Raw genomic sequence first — 18865 nt, forward strand, 5'->3', positions numbered from 1 at the left:
AGCTCGATTTTCGTAAGCCTTTCGTTGTCCAAGCTGATGCATGTAGGAACAACGTAGGCGGGGTACTTATGCAAGACAGTCGAGGTGGTGGCATATGAGAGTAGAGTGCTCTAGGACGCTGAAATGAAATTTGGTATCAACGAGAAAGAGATGTTGGCTGTCATACATGCTCTTTCGACTTGGAAGTATTATCTTTTAGGTGCTGATTTTTATGTTTAGACTGATCACCAATCCTTAGAGAAAGCTGTCCGAGAAGCCCATGAGGTGGGGCCAACTTTCTTTCTATCTTTCATTTTCAGATGGTGCATGTGCCTGGAAAGAAGAATGTGGTTTGTAGATGCACTTTCCCGAAAGCCCACTCTAGATCCAGTGTCTGTTAAGCCGCAAGTTTCAGCCGTTACCATTGCATATCATGATGAGCTTGATCCATGAAGGATCAATATACCAATGATGCTGATTTTGCACGGATTTATGATCAGTTGGTTGAAGGCCAAAGGTATGAGCACTACACTCTCAAGGAAGGTTTTCTGATGATGCATGGCAGATTATGTGTCACACACCAATTGAGGGCAAAATTTTTGATTGAGAGTCATGCTCCACCTTATGTAGGACACAGAGGCATTGATTCCACCATCAAAGCTATGGAGCATTATTTCATTTGGCCGACATTGAGGCGGGATGCCGATATTTATGTCAGGACATGCATCACGTGCCAGAAGTGAAATATGACAGACAGAAGCCGGCTGGATTGCTGCAGCCTTTACCTATTCCCGATCAATCATGGCAGAGCATTGCCATGGATTTCATCTTCGATCTTCCACGTACATCATTGGGACATGATGGGATATGGACCATTATTTGCAGATTCAGCAAGCAGGCCCACTTTATTCCCGTACGGAAGAAGATTACACCAGACCAGATGGCGAGACTTCTTATGTCTCATGTGTTCAAACATCACGTGATGCCTCAATCGATTGTCAGTGATTGAGACCCGCGGATGACAAGTCTTTCTAGAGAGGTATCTTCGAGAATTTGGGTACCACGCTGAATTTCTCATCCTCTTCGAGGATATGGGTTCCACGCTGAATTTCTCATCCTCTTTCCATCCTGAATCTGATGGATAGTCTGAAGAAGCCAACTCCACTGCCCTTGGTCTTCTCAAGTGTTATGTTTTGGATCAACAATCGAAATGGGAGCAATTTTTGCCACTTGTTGAATTTGCATACAACAACACTGTACATTCATCTATGGGAAAGCACCCTTTGAGATTGTGGCCGGAGAACGGAAGGTACCTCCCATTTTGCATACAAAAGAGAAGATTTTTGAAGTAGACAGGTTTGTGGAAAGTTTGAATGTTGCCTACCAGAAGGTCAAAACAGCCCTCTAGAACAGCTAGGAGAAGCACAAATGGGCAGTATAGATAAACATTGCCGCCGCGAGCTACTCTTGAAAAAGGGCGATTGGGTGCTGCTGCCTTTCCAGAAAGCACGACTCAAGAAGATGAAAGGCAAGGACAGTGTGTACACAAAGCTGAAGATGAGGTATTATGGTTCTTTCCAAGTTTCTGAAAGGATTAATGATGTAGCTTACAGATTGAAGTTGCCTACAAATGGACAATACACAATGCCTTTCATGTGATTTTACTGAAGCCTTTTCATGGCGATGTGCCTATTGACCTGCTTCATGAGGATCAGCCCGAGGTTGAAGTGTTGGATGAAATCTTGGTTACGAAAAAGATTTTGGCACATATTGAGTTTCCCATTGCTACCTAATGAAGTTCAGGAACTATCCTGCACTGGATGCGAAATGGATGGAGGAGAGTGATCTGGCTGAGTCACCTCATATTTTGCAGCTCTACTTGGACGCATTTCAGCTTGAGCCAACAATGGTGCAAGCTCTTACAGGTTCAGTAGAGTAGAGATTTGGAGCATTGCATGGTTGCTCAAGAGGGGGTGGCACTTGTCACGGGGATGTGATTTTATGAACCGTGACTCACTTTGGCTTAGGGGACTAGCCCAGGGGAAGCAACACTTCCCAGAAGTCCCTAGGTGCACACACTAGGCCTACGTGCTAGGGACAAGGCAAGGTTTAGGGGGGGTCTTAAAGTTAGGCCCAAGGAAACCAATGTTCCATTGGTTAGAAGGGTTAGGATTTAAGTGTGAGGGGCAAACCAATGTTTCATTGGTTTTGTGGGGTTAGAGCTTTAACGAGGGGGCCACGTGGCAACCCCTCATGCACACCTACCCCCTTCCTCTCCTTCCAAGGCTAACGTACTTGATGTTTTTCTCACTTCTTGCTTCCTTGACGCATTTCGAGATCGCCTTCCCCCACGTATCTTGCTGTTGCACGCATTTCGAGGCAGTCTGTATGGCTATTTGGATTGCAGGTGCTAATCTCGAGGAGGATGTATGGTTGCTTTGCTTGGAGTGGCACACACTTTTAGGCATCTTCAAGGCTATACGAGATAGTATGGTTGTCATGCACGCTTCCCAAGACAGGCTGTACGGACAGAACACTTGATTGGCACGTGAACCAAGGTGGCTGAATTGCATTAATTGCTGGCTATATGAAAGAGGCACGCATCCCTAGGCTGCTTGTAGTACGGAGATTGCACGCTTCCCGTGGTAGTTTGGCGCTGATTTCAAGACTGTTGTACGGCTGTTTTTTGCATATTGTTCGAGGTGCACGCTTCCCTAGGCGGATCTTGTAGGCTGTGTTGATCTCTTCCTCCTCCTCTTGCCCGTGATCATCCTGCTCTTTCTCTCTCTCTCTGATTCCAGCCTGTTATCTCTCTTCCTTCCCCTCTCCAAGTTGCCATTTCCTCTTACTAGCCTCCACATTGGATCTGTTGCCCGTGGAGGTTTTTCAGGACTGGATTGGAGTTCCTTGGAGCTGATCTGGAGTTGGATTGAAGTCGTTTGAAGCTGGTTTGAGTTTTCTTGTCACTATCCCTTTCACGTTGATTGCATTTGTGGATTTTGGAAGCTTGTTATCCTCCATTTGTTGTTGGAAGCCCCTCTTGGCCATTCAGGTTGTGATTGGGCACCCAATAACAAAGGGTGTAGCTAGATTGGGGTCAAAGGGCCGATGTGTGGATTTTCTTCCTGTATTCTGGTCACTTGTTCAGTCTGAGATCTGTGTTGAAGCTTGATCACCCTGGGAGGCTGGTTAGTGGGTTGTGGGATTGCCAGTCTTGGTTGAGTAAGTTGGATGCTTTGTGGAATGCTTGGACACCTTTATAGTGGTCATGGACAATGGTGAATGCCTTAGCCTTGCCTTGGCACTTGGGTACTAGTGTGTGCACCAGGATGGAGTGCAGGTTATAGCCAAGGTTTGGCTTGGACAGTGGAATTGCCCATGGGGCAGAGCACAAGGGTGAGCCCTTGTTGTATGTACAAATCTCATTCTAAAGAAATAAATAAATATCGGAAGGGGCGCCAAGTGTTTGGGGCCAGTGTGGTGTCTTGTACTTGGTTTCATTGAGCAGGGGCACTCTAGCCTCCATCCAGTTATTCCTCAAATTGTTTTCTAAGTGGTATTGTTTAAAGTTAAGTGGTTGGAAATGATGCAATGTGGCTGTGAATAATGAATATGCAATGTTAGTTATGGTCTACTGTCCTTTAGGAAACTGAAGGCCGGTTACAGCACCTCCCCCTCCTTGTTATAGACTGCTCACGTATCTAGAGATTGCTTGGTGATGCCGATTGTCTCACCCGAGATGTTGCTTGCTGAAGTATTTCTGCCGTGAGGTCTCCATGATGGGTGTTCGCGACACTCGACAAAGAGGATGTATTGATGTATAGATGGACTCTCGAGCTCTTCTAGCCCATATTATCATTGGAGGTTGTATCTTACAGATGATGTATATTCTGGTATGGGCTATTTTTGCCTAGTATCTTTATTTTTCCTGTAAGTTTCAGTAGCAACTTGGGTAGTTTGCTGTTTTAAGAGAAGGATATGTCACAGGGACGTGAAAAGTGATGTAAAGTTTAATGTAACTCAACCCGAGATTAACCGTGGTTGAGTCTAGTAATAGTTTGGCGGTGAGGGACTGGCTAGAGGAAGTGTAGACTTCCTAGAAGCCCCTAGGGGCAATTTCTTTTTTTTTTGCCGAAAAGACAGTGCTAATTATATTACTTCGAGAGAAAGATACAAAAGGTCAGCTTGTAGCTGACGGGCTGCGTTCACAAATCGGACACAGCCCTAAAAGGTAACAAAAAAGTAAATCTCTCTCTCACGGAGGGATAAGGCGAGTGTGAATGAACAGCCATCGGGGTGGTGAGTAGCGCCACCGAAGGCCCTAGGGGCAATTTCTTGGTGTATCCACTAGGCCCTAAGGGCAAGGCAAAGGCATTAAAGAGGGGTTTTAAAGTTGGGCCCAAGGACAACCAATGTTGTCCTTGGTATGGTGGTTAGGACTTTAATGAAGGGCCAAGTGGCATGCATGCAAATGCATGTGCTTCCCCCAACCTACCATCTCTCTCCCTCACCCTCCTGGAGCATCCTCAGTTTGCAGAAGCTCCTGAAGTTGATTTCGTTGCATGTTCTTGCTCTCCCTACTAGCATTTGCTGCTCGTGCACATGCTTCTTGCTACTTTAGCTCCCTGTTCTAATCCTACTGCAAGTCGAGGCAATCCGTACAGTGTACGGATTGTTGGCGTGTTTTTTGAGGCTCTTTTCATTGTCGTCGCCGTACGACTGTCGTATAGACGGTACGGATAGTTGTACGGACACTTGATTCTGCTGTGTGGACTTCTTGCTCGTTTTCTGGGGCAAGCACACACTTCAAGGGGTTTTTGGCACGAATTTGGAGGCTGGCACGCTTCCCAAGGATTTTTTGGAACGGATCCTGAGGCATACACTTCGGGGCGGATCTGTGGACCATAGCCTCTCTAGCTCTTTTCTTGGCCTCCTTCCGCCTTCTATCTGTTCTTTCTCTCTTCTTTCGGAGGCTAGAAGACACCTGCACCCTGCTGGGAGCATGGTCGAGGGATAGGCGCGAGGACTGAGCTCGTCCCTGTGCCACGGACAACGGGTATTTGGTTATTGTCTTCCATTTGATTGTTATTTCTTATTTTGAGGCTATCTACATTGTATTCTTGTGTTTTGAGTCCTTTTGGGTCCCCACAGGCTTAAGCAAGCATTGAGAAGCAAAGGGTGTGCCTAGGGAAAGACAAGAGGGCCAGTGTGTTGCATGTCAAAGCCTTGAGGCTGCTTTGCTCCAAAAGGAGCCTACAATAGATCAGTGTTGACTCGTACAGCTCCAAAATGCAGAACGACTTTGAAACGTGTGCTTGAAAAGCAGTAGATGCAACTTTATGGACTGCTCCAGATACAAACCTTGAAATATGTGAGGGAAGGCTCACACTAAAATCAACCGCTAACTATGCTTAGGGGCAAGGGAAATTGGCCCCTAACCCTCCTAGGTAGTTAATACATTGGCCAGTTTCTTTAATATTACAATATTTCCAACATGGCATTGATTGGAGTAGCAAGTGCCCTATAAAGTCCTTATCAGGTTTTGGTCTTGCCTTTGGACGAACGTCTTCCTAAGGAAGATCTCTTATTTCTTCTTGCTAGTAGTCATGAAGGTATGCGGGGTCTTCCTAAGGAAGATCTCTTATTTCTTCTTGCTAGTAGTCATGAAGGTATGCGGATAGGACCTTGGCGGGAGCAGATTATGCTAGATGGGATCTGTCATTGCTATGACACAAATGACCTTGAGATCATAGTTGCGAGTTCATTTGAAACTAATGTCTCACTCATGTATTAGTCCTTGAAGACCAATACGTATTCCCTACAAACACTATAAGTACATCAATATGTAGGTAAAGGCAGCCTCAAAAGAAGGAAAATAGGTTGTCTTTTGATATGAAAAGGCTTTGATCAGAGACTTCAAAGCCAAGTCCAAAGACCCTCTGTCTATAATTGATGTATGGTGTTTTTTTTAATGTTGCTCTCAGTTCTTTTTGTTCATCCTTAAATCGACTAAGGGCATCTACTACACTATCCAAGGAACCCTTCCAATACCATATGTCAAAATCGAAATCCTGCATTAACTCTACCCATCTAGCCTAACTCCCTCACAATTCCAGAGAAAGGAATGATGTGGATGGGTGTCCCTTTTATACGATGTGGAGAGTTTTTAGGGATTTTAATCTTAATTATTTAATGTGGCTTAAGTGAAAATACCGATTAGCCTTATTTTTAGCAATAGTTGGAAGCATTTTTGCACTCCTTTTGTGGGAGAGAAGTGTCTTGAATGGTTTTTCGAAGGGGGCTATTTTTTCACAAATGCAAACACGTGCTCCACTTTCGTTGTAGGCGCTAACCTCCCCGGTAGCAGTGCCAAAATGCTGTCACTGTTTCTCCCAAGTGCAGGTTTCGAGTTGGTCACCTACAATCGTGTCGTTGCTCTTTATAGCATAGGTGTTCACAAATGTAGCATAGGTCCTCGAGTGTGATATTCCGATGAGAGGTGTAGTCTAAAGCGTGGAAAGCAGATCTCATGCATGCATGGGTGAGAAAGAGGGCTTGATCATAACGATTGATGGAGGCTCTCGCCTCCACGGGAGCTTAGAGGATGTTGCAATGCTCTCTCAGGATGGTAGCTAGGGCACGACCTATCTGATGTAATTTCACGTTGGACGTGACAACATGGTTGACAGAGGGGTGCCATGCTTTTCCTATTGGGATGGTCCCTTCATCCTACAAGATAGATGGAATGAGTCTCACTTGGACATTCAAGGTTTGGTTCCTTGCTCTCGCCAAAGACCTAAGTTCTCTCCCTAGAACGGTGTGTGGGAGACAGTGGCCAGCATCACAGCTAGAATATCTTGGTAGCGCGCGATGTAGTTATTGATGGGGGGACAATAGACTCGTCTTGTAGCCATTATTGTCAACATTTGGCAGCATATCATCTACATCCTACATGCAGTAGGGTGCAAAGGGGTCTAGGAAGACTGCCGAAAGGTGGGAATGTTTTGCAATGCATGGCATACATAGATAGATAGATAGTGGATAGATCCTTATCCTTACTTGCATGGCACAATCCCAAGACTTCTCATTGGTAGGCTGTGAAGCGTGCGTTCAGATACCTGCAAGTGGTACTCAGTCTCTTGATTTGTTATTTCCTAGGGGTGGTAACTTGCATTTACATTGTTCCAGTGATTCGGATTGGTGGGCTGGTGACTTTGATACCAGACAGTCAACCAATGGTAATTATTTCTTTCTTGGATACTCATGCATGTCTTGGTTGAGCAAGAAATAGTGTACGGTTACTACCTCATCTTGTGAGGCTGAGGATAGGGCAGCTTTCACAAGCACAATGGTGTGTATGGTTGAGGCGTTTGTTGGCTGATTAAATTCATCATTGGAGGAGTGCACTCCAATTCTCACTGACAGTTAGAGTGCCATTGCTCTGGGGCGGAATCCTGTGTTTCATGCACATACGAAACACATACATATACATTATCGGCTACATGCAGGAGAGATCAGCTTGGTCTTCTACCGTACACAACAAAATGTGGCGGATTTTTCCATCAAAGCATTACCTCATCTGAAGTTTGAGGCCTTCGGCAAAGCTCTGAACTTATATTCGTTTGGTGATTAATATTGATCCTTGTACACTGTGACATTGTCTTTGCAGGGGCTTGTTAGAAATATTATTTCTGAAGAGAGTGGCCAAATGTAATAAGGGACAAGGGGCACTTTTTTAGGCTATAATGTTTTTTCCTCCTAACCTCAATTAGAGGCTGAGTTTGTGGGTGAGTTAGTCACCACACATGTTTTGACCCTAGTTAAGGTCCATCCTAGGGTTTTGTCTCTATGGCTACCCTAGCTTTCTCTTTCATTCTTGGTTGCTGCAATTCCAATTTCAGGTTCCTTCAGCTTTGTATTCTCTTGCACACTTGCTTTCATTTCCAACGTCATACATGGCTGTTGTGTAGTTGGCTTTGTGATTGCAATGGCTTTACCATCAACTTGGCAAGCGAATATATTTAGCCTATACCAATGCTAGACTCCATGGACCCATCAAGTTTCATCTTATATGATGATTATGAATCTTATTGTTGTGCAAAAAGGCATGTTGCTGTTATTGAAATGTTTGGAGGTTTTGGAAGATGAGCCCAAACACCTTTTTTCTCAAAAGAAGAATTGATGGAAGCTTGTAGGCTTTTTGCATACTCTCATGGATCAAGGAATGGTTGCATCCACCCTTTGTGCTGGTACCTATTTTCGGGATACCCTAGGCGGTTGTGAATTTCACTTTGTGAAGTTGGTCCTTGTCGCAGCGTCGTTGTAGCTTGAATGAAGAGAATGTGGACTACTATTTGAATAGCCTTCCTCCTTTAGTGCTAGCCTCTGTCATGGCTGTGTTTGCCCTTCACCTTCGAAGTGCCGATAGAAAGTTAGTACGAAGACCTTTGTATGAATGGATGCTCAAGTATGTGTGGGTGCGTGGATTTTTATGTGTGAGAGCATATGTTTATACTATGATCTACACCCAGTGTTGGACGGTGATGACATCAATGAGGATGTCATAGTAGCTAGTCCCTACTATGCCTGATGGCGTTTATGGTTTCAACCTTATGAGTGACTATCATGAGATTGAAACTGCCCTATATGTTGTGTTTTTAGAGGATGAGTTAGGGCATGTTCCTGGATTCATCTAGATATATAACCTAGATAGTCCTAAGAAGCAAGCTGCATGGCAGCCAGCTGTCCATTCTGCTTGGTCAAGCGTCCCATATTTTGTTGACCTATAGTTTTTCTAATAGAGATGTTCACCCTCTTACTATGTCTTTAAAGAATGCAGTTCCTCATTTAAGCCACAAACAACATCGTCAGCAATGTGTCACAAGAATGCTGTCACGGGGACGTGGTGGTGATGGTGTAGTGTCCAAACTAACTGTCACTGAATTTAGCCTAGGGTGCCAGGTTAGGGGCCTTAGTTAATGCCCAAAAGGTACCTATGATTTCATGTGCAATAAGTGCAACTCCTAGTGCTATTAGAGTGGTTTCAATTTCTAAGGTCATTGGTTTGGTTCAGTGGGGTCATCCTTTAAAAATTGACCCCCTAGAGATCCTACAAACTAGGGTCATTGGTTCCCAAGCATTAGGGTCATGGTGTGCCATCTGACCCCCCTAGGGGCATTGAATTCCCACGCCTCATTTTGCCATGTGCCTGTGTGTGGAGCTAGTGTGGCCTCTCTGCTTGCCTTGTGGCACCTAGGTGTCACCTTTGGAAGCCCTTGGAGCCCTTCCTTGCCTTTCCATGCTGTTTTGAGTCTTCACCCCTATCAGAAGTCCCTCATTCTGAAGATGGTGGATTTTGCAGCCTCCCTCTTGCTGGCTGAAGTCGATTTTCGAGCTTTCTTCACGACAGTTCTCCTCCCCTTGGTGCTCTCTGTTGCTGGCATGCTTCCTCGACTTGGATGCCTCCATTATGGGCCATTTCTGGAGGTTTTCTCGACTTTCTTCACGACAAAAGTCTTCCTTTCTTGAATCTGAGCCCATATTCTTGGACGCCTCTCTTCCTGCTCCTGTCTGGTGCAAGCCGCACTGAGAACTGAGGTGATGGTGGGCTGGAATCTCCATTCTGGTGGGCGCAATCATGGTGGATCTGTTTCAGCTTGCTGAACCCTCTCTTTCTTGATCTTTTCTGGTGCTGGAAGTGAGTCATAGGCAGCTCCCTCCTACCAGAGTCTGCTGTCTGCTGTTCAACCAACTTCTGGGGCTGTTCCGGGCTGAAACATGCTCTTTCTGTTGGCTGGAGGCCCTGCCATTTGGCCCGGGAGAGGATTGGGGCACTGGTTGTGATACTCTCTTCCTAGGGGTGCAGTGGCAAGCCTTGGGCTCAGTAATGGCTTTGATATATGTGAATGCATTGCTCGGCATGCTGTCAGGTTGTTCTACTTGTGTTATGCATGGCTATTGAAGGGAACCAAGAGAATAGCACTGGGAGTTGATCACTGGCACAGCCACGGGTTGGCATTGTACTGGGTTGCACTTGCGGGTGAGCTCTTGAAGGGAATCCCTTGTATTTACGCTAACCAGTAATTAAATAAATACGGCAAGGGGGGCCAAGTGTTGGGGTCAACAGGTGTCACTTTTCATGCTTTTGAGTAGGGGCATTATAGCCTCCCTTGTCTTAAATGGTACAGTGATGCTATGCTGTGAAGTTATACGTTCTATGTTTTGTTTGTGTGCAACGGCAATGGTTCAAGTTGGCTGTATTTCAGATTTGTGAGATAATAGAGTCAGTTACATTGCCCTTTGTTGGTCAAACGGTTACAATGCAATCTTTTTACCTGTCCATTTGTGCGCTGTTCATAACCATCGAATAGCTCAGATGGTTATAACCTATGTGAAAAGGAACTACATAGCTTTCCCACAATGAAAGCATAGTGCCTCATCACCAAATACACGAGCCACGGCTTGGGTGCAAATAAGCATCACCCCTCTATGGGGTAAGTGCAACATGAATTGGCTTGTCATCCAAAGGCAAAAACATGTTCAAAGAGCTCAGCTGTAACGTTCTAGGAGCGACTAAACAAACAACAAGTCTAGCCACTGAGAGACAGTGGAAATTGGAAAAAACCCAGCCACCTCACGTTCGCCAGAGAGTCCGAAGGCCTGCTACACTCCTACGCTATGAGGAGAGCCACCTTATGATCGCTAGAGAGTCCAAAGGCCGGCTACACTCTTACGCTTTGGGAAGAGACCTAACGGTATTGCAGCCTTCTCTCTCCTCCGTTTCTTTCATAAGCTCTCGAAAGAATAGTAAATTCGATATGGCAGTTGATTATTGGTTGCTCTAAGCTTATGATCTTGCTGGGAAAGGGATGGATGTCTGAGCAGTTGAAAGAGTCGGTCTTGAAAACCAAAGTAATCAGAAGAATACCGGGGGTTCGAATCCCTCTCCATCCGTGAGTACGGCCATAAGTTAGCATTCTCACGTGGTGTGTTTCCCACCCCGATTTGAAGAGCGCTTCTTGTGAGTTATGAGCAGAACCAAGCCTAAGAGGTTAAAAGAGATCGTCACAAATGAAGTGTTTCAAGGTGTAGTTGCTTGACTCAACGTGTGTCCATACTGCTTTTAGCTTGATCATACTTTTTTTCCTGCATTCTTTTTCTAGAGGTCCATCCTACAGCAATAATTGTATTTGTGTCTCTGTTTGGGCTTCCTAGTAGTGTTTTGTATCGCATGCTCTCCTTGATAGAGCATCCTGATTATCGTTTGTAGGCATGGAAATCTACCTTTCATGTAGATTAAGGAGATGAAATTTATGTTACAAAGGCACCAAGGAGGAGCATGTCTTGCCAGGGATGACTTGACTTTGGGGGCCAAGTCAGCACCACAGGATATGCCAACATGACTATCCAGGTTTTGAATTGAGGAGATGCAAGAGGACCATTGGAGCTTGTTAGGACTAGTGACCAGCCAAGTTTTGAATTGAGGAGATTAATACAGGACCATTGGAGCTTCTTAAGACTGGTGGACATTCATAGGTGTAGACACACAGGGACTAGATCCCTATAGTTTGTTGAGGGATGGAAGAGTCACTACTTTGCTCAATGACGATGCGATCATATGAGCTGGACTGGTACCCACGGAAGCACCAGAGAGTGGCTTGTTTCAATTCTTTAATCTCCTTTTAGCATTGGTCCACCATTTGGACATTGAGCAATGATCATGTCATTGTCATGTTCTTGAACCAAGAACAGGTTAGACATTAAGTGCCCACATGTGGATGTAAACTGAGGCTTATGACATCATATTGTTTGAAGTTGGTTATCTTCCATTTGCTCATTTTATCATAGTGGTGAGTGTCAAAAACTTCTTTTGAGGGTTTAGGGGGGGGGCTTTCGTCAGTGCGTCTATCCTCATGAGGTGTCTTCAGAAGGTATGCATTCCATATTGACTTCTTAAATCTACATCGTCATTAACAACCATAGCAACATGCAATCTCTGTATTCCATTGTGTATTCTTTATATGTATCAGAACAAGAGAAAATACAACTGAAACCTTGCATCCAAAAGAAATGGAAGGATATGTTAAAGATAGTTCACAGAAAAGGTTGTTACAGGTATGCTTCAAATTGACTCTTTTGTGCTTTTTATAAACTTCTGCAGATTATCATAGAGCCTGGGTCTCCAAGGGGTTCCAGCATTGTTAGAGAGCTTCGATCACATATTTTGTGCATGGAAAACAAGGTAAATGAGATGCATCTTACTTCGTTCTGCATGAATTTGAAGGGGAAAATACAAATATCAAAAAGTTTTTCGTGTGCTATTACTGATTGTTGTCAATTATTTGTTGCACAACTATGTGTCGCCTCACAGAGGTTGTGGCGTCAAAAGAAGAAACATGAGGCATCACAGGCAGAGAAGGATTCTATTTTTTGTATTGAACAACCAAAGGAGAAAGTCGGTGCCTTTGTTGTTGCCCCAGTAAGTTTCAATATCTTTTGGCTCACCATGGTTTGCTTCTTTATATTTGTTCATGAGCAGCATACAATTGACAGAGAACCCCACCCCAATGTTTCATGCCAGAATTAGTGCAGTATCATTTCATCAGAGAAAAAGCCCTCAGTGAGAATATAGATCTTGTTCACATTGCAACACAAGCATAAGTTGCATCTTCACCAAACCTTCCCTCAATAGATTGAACTCATTTTCATGTCAGCTTAGCATTTGTCAGAATCAACTACTACTTAAGAGGTAAAAATTATGATTAAATTGCACGACAGATGATACGACACATCATCAAATGACATAAAACTATACTAGAACAGAAAAGAAACTAAATCTTTACAGCTTAAATTTTCCATTTCAGCTCTAGAACTTTGAAAAGCACACATTTGGATTGTTTCATAATCCAGTTAGTACAAATGGGGGCTACCCATACGGGCGTGGTTTGAGCAGATGAGATGAGATGGCACCTACCACTGATGCGTTCGTGGTAGGAGGCCATCTAGCATTGCACCTAAAACTACTTAGAATATGTTTATTGACTATCCAAGAGTCCTATATTGTTGCCTTTGGGGGATTGTCGCCTCGTTTTTTGAGATAGAGCAGATTTTTCATTTGATCTATTGACTGGATCTCTAGCTTATCAAATCCAAGGTATCACATCCAAGATCACTCAAGTAGCCCTGACACCAAGATAGAGTATCCTTGGTCCCCACAAGGATGACATTTGGGAGGCCATAGCCAGCATCAAAGCTTGTCCAATCTTGACCACTCTGCAATCAGATGATTGGTGGTCAATAGACTGGACGTGCGGCTGCTTTGAGAATTGGCTTGACATTATCTTCACATTGGGCTCTATTCTGGAACAAGATCAGGAAGGTTTTTCCAAAACATTTGAGCATATCACATGCTTTATAAGACATGGCATCTGTGCACTCTCTAATGTATCACAAATAGATATATTTGGGGTTTGTATGGTCCCTCGTGCTCAAGGCAATGAGTTGAGAACATTGTGAAGCAGCTCACAAGGGGCAGGTCTGCACAGCGACCTAGTGGACTGCTGAGATGTATTCCTTTATCAAAGCTTATTCTGAAGTTTCAATTAGTCTGCACATGCATGTGTGCACGTGTGTGTGTTTGTGCATTTATATATGAAGCAATATACTTGCTAACCTTAGATATGCTTGGAATATGCGTGCTTGAATTTCCTGTTGGGCATGACTAATTTTGTGCTTTGGATACACACAAGTAATCATGAAGAAGGGTCAGTACAGCAGTCATGATGAAGAAATGGTTAGCGCAGCTATTGCGTGTGTTCCTGCAACTAATATCTCAGCATATACTTGTTTTCATGAATAGAAAATTCAAGGCTTGATAGAAATTTATCGTGAAGCTCAAAGGTTGAAGTGATAGAAATAGGGAATTATACTATACCAACTCGAGTGCTACATGTAGCAAAGCTATTTCTAGTCAGTCCAAAAAATGCTTAAAGAGAGCAATTATGTCTGGAACTTGATAACCAGTTCAGGAAGATCTGTTTCCTTTTGCATATGTCAGGGTAACGAAGTGAGCAGGAAAAAATGGATTTCATAGCCAGGCTATGTTCAACTATGACATTTTGAGAATCTCATTGTTGGATACAATTCTTACAAATATATGTTTGAGAGAGATCAATTTAGCACATGGTTTGACACATGCATGCTCATGATGATTGCTGAGTTTTCTTTAGACAGTTGAATGCTTTTGAATAGTACCTTGGAAATAAAGGCATGGAATGCTCTGAGATGAACATGCAAAAAATGATCTAGAATCTTATTGGAGCTGGTGGCCTTCACCCCTCATTTGGCATTGTGTGGCATGGTTAAGTGGTAGGGGCTTCGTGCATTTGACACGTGGAATTTGATGGGAATTAATCCCATAATCACAAATATATTGAAGGGGCCCTTGGATATATAGATCCTCAACCCCTCTCTCTCTCATCCCTCCTGGGACTTTTTGGGAGGAGAGAGAGGTTATGCGCGCTAGGAGGTGGGGGAGTGGGACCCCCCATACTCGCCGCTACCCTGGACATGTGGCAGCCATGCAGCAGGGCTGCCATGGTATCAGAGCAGAGATACTCTGTGGACTGTGTGGGACAGTCATGCTGTGCTTGACACGTGGCGGTGCAATGGTGTTCTTTGGCGGCGGAGGTGTCGCGATCTGCGGCGGCATTAAGTGCGACTGGACGTTTCGGCAGCGGCATCTGCTGTTCCTGACTGCTCACATGTGGCAGTTTTCCCTTGGACTTTGGCATCTATGCTACCCCTGGTGTGTTTGGTGACAACTGGTCCTTGGTGGTTGGCCCGGCCTTGGGTTTGGTTGTGGCCCAGTTTGGTCAGTATCACGTTTGTGTTTACCCGGGGTTTGTCCATAGGGGGGTGTTGGAGGTATTGGCCTTCACCCCTCATTTGGCATTGTGTAGCATGGTTAAGTGGCAGGGCACACACATTTGACATGTGGAAGGAATTAATCCCATAATCACAAATATATTGAAGGGGCCCTTGGATATATAGGCCCTTAACCCCTCTCTCTCTCATCCCTCCTGGGGCTTTTTGGGAGGAGAGAGAGGTTATGCGTGGCTAGGAGGCGGGGGAGTGGAACCCTCCATACTCCGTGCTACCCTGGACCGTGGCAGCCATCCAGGGCTGCCCACAAATCTGAAATGTTTTGGATAAGAGAATGGAGTGCTTGATCATATGCAAGCATTGGACTTAGTTAAGGTATTTTGATCACAAGATATTGGCTTTTGTTGGGGCGTGCAAAGTGGAAGTGTCTCTGTAACGTGCTCAATGTTACATAAGAACAAAATAAAAGGTGGAGAGCTTACGTGAGAGGAAAGTAGAGAGCTGAAGATGGAGGGCCATTTTGGTGTAGATGAGACATTTCTCAAGGAAAATGACAGGACAAGTGAGGAATTGATGAACTGGAAGAGGAAAAAAGGTAGGACAATGTGCATTGTGTGAAGACGAGTAAATAGATAAACTGAGCTACTTGAAAGGGAAACTTATATTTAAACCTCATCTTATTTCAGAGGTTCAAGATGCCTTTAGAGGAATGAAGATAGAAGATGGAATAAGGGAATCATAACGAAAACTGGGTACAGCTATTCTTTCGAGAAGAAGAGGTAACTATACATAAAACTTGATACAGCTAGGGCTCAGGAGGAGTAATTTAGAATGTCTTTGATCTGTTATTTGCAAGGCTGAGCACGTGTCTTGAAAAAGAATAAGGTTACATGTCCATTGATCTGGTATTTCCAAGATTGAACGTCTGCGCTTGAAAAGGGAAACATAAACTGAAACTTAGTGATAATATGCAGGAATTGAAGGTTTAATAATTCAGTTGCCTTGTTCTTGTTCTTTTACTATTTTGTATTTGTATTGATATGGTGTATTTCATCCAAGGCTTATTATTGACCCTGTTTGTCTGATTTTGTTATAATGAAAATGGAACAGTGTGCTCATAATGGAGTGTGTCCCATGGATGGGACTGAAAAATTTTGTCACTTCAGTCAACGTCTGGAAAGATCTTCCTCACAGCTGCTATTCAAGGTGTACTACATAGTGCATACGTTACACCAAGCAATTGCCAAGCGTGAGAATTTCTGTTGGTGGGAATTTTGAACATACTATAGACCATTATGTAAAGTTTTTAATTCAATTTGTTGCTTTCCACGACCTGAAAATTTTATGTGATATTGGTCGTCCAATTCATTTCATTGATATATTGCGATGCTGCACATGAACATATTCTTTTGATTGTCTAAAGCACGGCGAATGATAGACATGATAGGAAATTAGCTGCATAATCGTCAGTGCCAAGGATTAATACTCGTTGTAGGTCAGGGCTTAAGTTCAAATGATCGTGCAAGTCATATAGAGTCTTGTTGAATCCTGTGTTTGCATTGGCTAACTGTGAAGTAGTTATCATGCAGTATATTAATTTCTAGGGTTATTTATAGGCTTCAAAAGCTTAGATCTTTTTATGTCAGTCCTATCTATGGGGAGATAGAGAGAAATGGAATGAAATAAAGTGAAATACCGTGTTTGCATTTTACATATTCTACTGTAGGCTAACCGTAAAGTAATTATTTTGGAGTATATTGATTTCTAGGGTTATTTACAGCCTTCCAAATCTTTCTATGGCAAGCCTATCAGCCGAGGTCATTGAATTTGTTAAGTATTCTTTGATGAAAATTTTTGCCTGTGTTTCATGCATTTAAGGAAAACTGATATTGAATTTTCTTGCTTTTGCCCTATGTGGGCTATTTTTAAAAGCTACATTTTGTACAATTTTAATGGTGTAGCAATCAATTGTCAACGATGCCTCTACAAAAAGATCTTGTAAACAGACACTTTGAACTCCTGAGAACATTGACAGTAAGCTGATCTTCAAAGTTTGGGGTTCTGACAGTCAAATACATTCTGACTCCATATGAATTTGTCTGATTTTTTATGTTTTGCAGAGGCCAAAGGGCAGAGCATTGCGTGGATATGAGGATGAGAAGTTTTCTTTTGTTGTGTTGCGGAAGGGAAGTCGTCCAAGGTAATATAGATCTATTGCAGTATATTTTTACGGCAAAAGTATCTTTGTTGCAATCTAAAATTCAGGAAATTCTTGGTGTTGGTTAAGATTTGTGGAAGACTGCACTTAAACACAGGAATCCTTTATCTGCCTTTCTAGTTTTGATTGCCATTTTTTGAGGAATAAGGGTTCTTATTATGTCTGCTTTGGGGACAGGATGGAGTGGCCATTGGACAGAGTGGATCAGCGTGCTTTTGATGAAGCAAAGAAGAAAGCACCAAACTTCTATGGCGTAATAATTGGTGGGTAGCACTCTATCTTTTGTCAACTGTAATAAATCTTGAGAACATGCAATGAACCTTGTAAATGCTTGTTTAGATGTTTTGTTGCGTTTTGCAGAGGAGCCTGAGGACTTCGATGAGGTTGATGATGGCCAGACAGAACTTGATGAAAATAATTCTGGAGAAGAAGAAGATGAGGGGAGTGGGAATGGGGATGTTGAAGAAAGTAGTGAGGAAGAAAATACAGAGAATGAGGTAGCTGAAGAAAGTAGTGAGGATGATAGAACGGACAATGAGGGGGCTGAAGGAAGTAATGAGGAAGAACATGAGGAAGTGGAGGAGGATGTTGATGAGCCTTCAGCTGACATGGGGAGTGGATGGGGTCGAATACTGTTTTCTCCAATTCGAAGAGGAAAGCGTGTTGTTGTAGATGTGTGCCGCTCAGTTGATAGGGAAGGGTCAAAAGGTATGCTTGAAAGGATTACAGTAACTCCATCCACAAACAAAGTTCTCCATTTCCAAGCTCGCCGATCAAAGTGGGGTGACTTATGGCCTTATGGTAATGCAAAATAAGCAAGTTCCATCTTAGCTTTTTGGTACAGTTGATCAGATCTCAGCTGGCTTCCAAGATTCATATACACATGCAGATGCACATGCATTCACACGTCGCCTTCTTTTCTTCTGTTTTTGTTTCCTTTGTTTCAGGGTTCTCTTTTCTGAGCTGTGTTCCCCCTGTTTCGGGAGGGTGGGAGGCATTGAAATGTGTTCAAGTGATCTGCATTTACTGTATTTTCTCTGAGAGTCACTGTTTTTAGAATTACATATCAGAGTGTATCACAGCTATTCACCAGAGGCTATGCCCTTGACTATTTCATGGTCTAGGCAATTGGGGGGGGAGAGAGAGAGAGGGGACGGGGGGAAGAGAGAGATGATTTGATTATATTAAAGACCGCTTGAGACTCTTTAGGATCTATGGGCCTGGTAACCACGAGTAACTAATAGTGGTCAGTTTATATCCAACATTTGAAAAGATATCTCTACAAAACTTGCTATGTTGTGAGTATTTGCCTAGCTAAGTGGTGTGCCAGCTGGAGAGGGTTATTAGGTTCAGTGATGCTGCTATCTTTTCCCTTGAAGTGTGCATAGGCTCAACAACACACATTGCTCATTTTCTATATCCTGTGTGGGGCAGATCTTCTGCATCCCCTGGGATTTTGGGTCTTGCCCACCCTCCTTTTCTATCTCTAGATCATGGGATTGGGTCCGTATTTGCAGATTAAATGCCTTTTGAACAGACATCTCCTGCCCGAGGTATTTTTGCATTTCATATCTGTCCATTGTGTTAATTTTGTGTTTGTGGAAGTGCATTTTTGCCCCCAGGTCTTGCCATAGTTTCTGTAGCATTTTTCTGCGTGATCGAATTTCTGATTTCCCCCATATCTTCTGGAATATCAGCAGCCTGTATGCCCCATAACTCCATCCATTTCCCCCCTTCTCTGTGCCATCTAGTGTTCTTTGTAGCCTCCGTTGCTTTGCATGGGAT

The 18865-nt window shown here is 43.6% G+C and overlaps 1 protein-coding gene across 1 annotated transcript in view; it reads left to right on the forward strand.

The window, feature by feature from the left end:
- LOC147888947 (copper ion binding / methyltransferase) overlaps positions 1 to 18167 on the forward strand; it is a 92069-nt gene extending 73902 nt beyond the window's left edge. The window contains exons 7-13 of the mRNA XM_087392541.1: positions 12140 to 12220; positions 12350 to 12457; positions 15973 to 16068; positions 16983 to 17062; positions 17258 to 17343; positions 17441 to 17881; positions 18028 to 18167. Coding sequence (XP_087248667.1) covers positions 12140 to 12220; positions 12350 to 12457; positions 15973 to 16068; positions 16983 to 17062; positions 17258 to 17343; positions 17441 to 17881; positions 18028 to 18137 — 1002 coding nt within the window. The 3' untranslated portion in view covers positions 18138 to 18167. The remainder of the gene's footprint in view (positions 1 to 12139; positions 12221 to 12349; positions 12458 to 15972; positions 16069 to 16982; positions 17063 to 17257; positions 17344 to 17440; positions 17882 to 18027) is intronic.
- Positions 18168 to 18865: the final 698 nt, after the last annotated feature.

This window comes from Dipteris shenzhenensis, chromosome 21, assembly GCF_047967505.1.
Source record: "Dipteris shenzhenensis isolate YYH24624 ecotype China chromosome 21, Dip_SZ_1.0, whole genome shotgun sequence".
NCBI lineage: Eukaryota > Viridiplantae > Streptophyta > Polypodiopsida > Gleicheniales > Dipteridaceae > Dipteris > Dipteris shenzhenensis.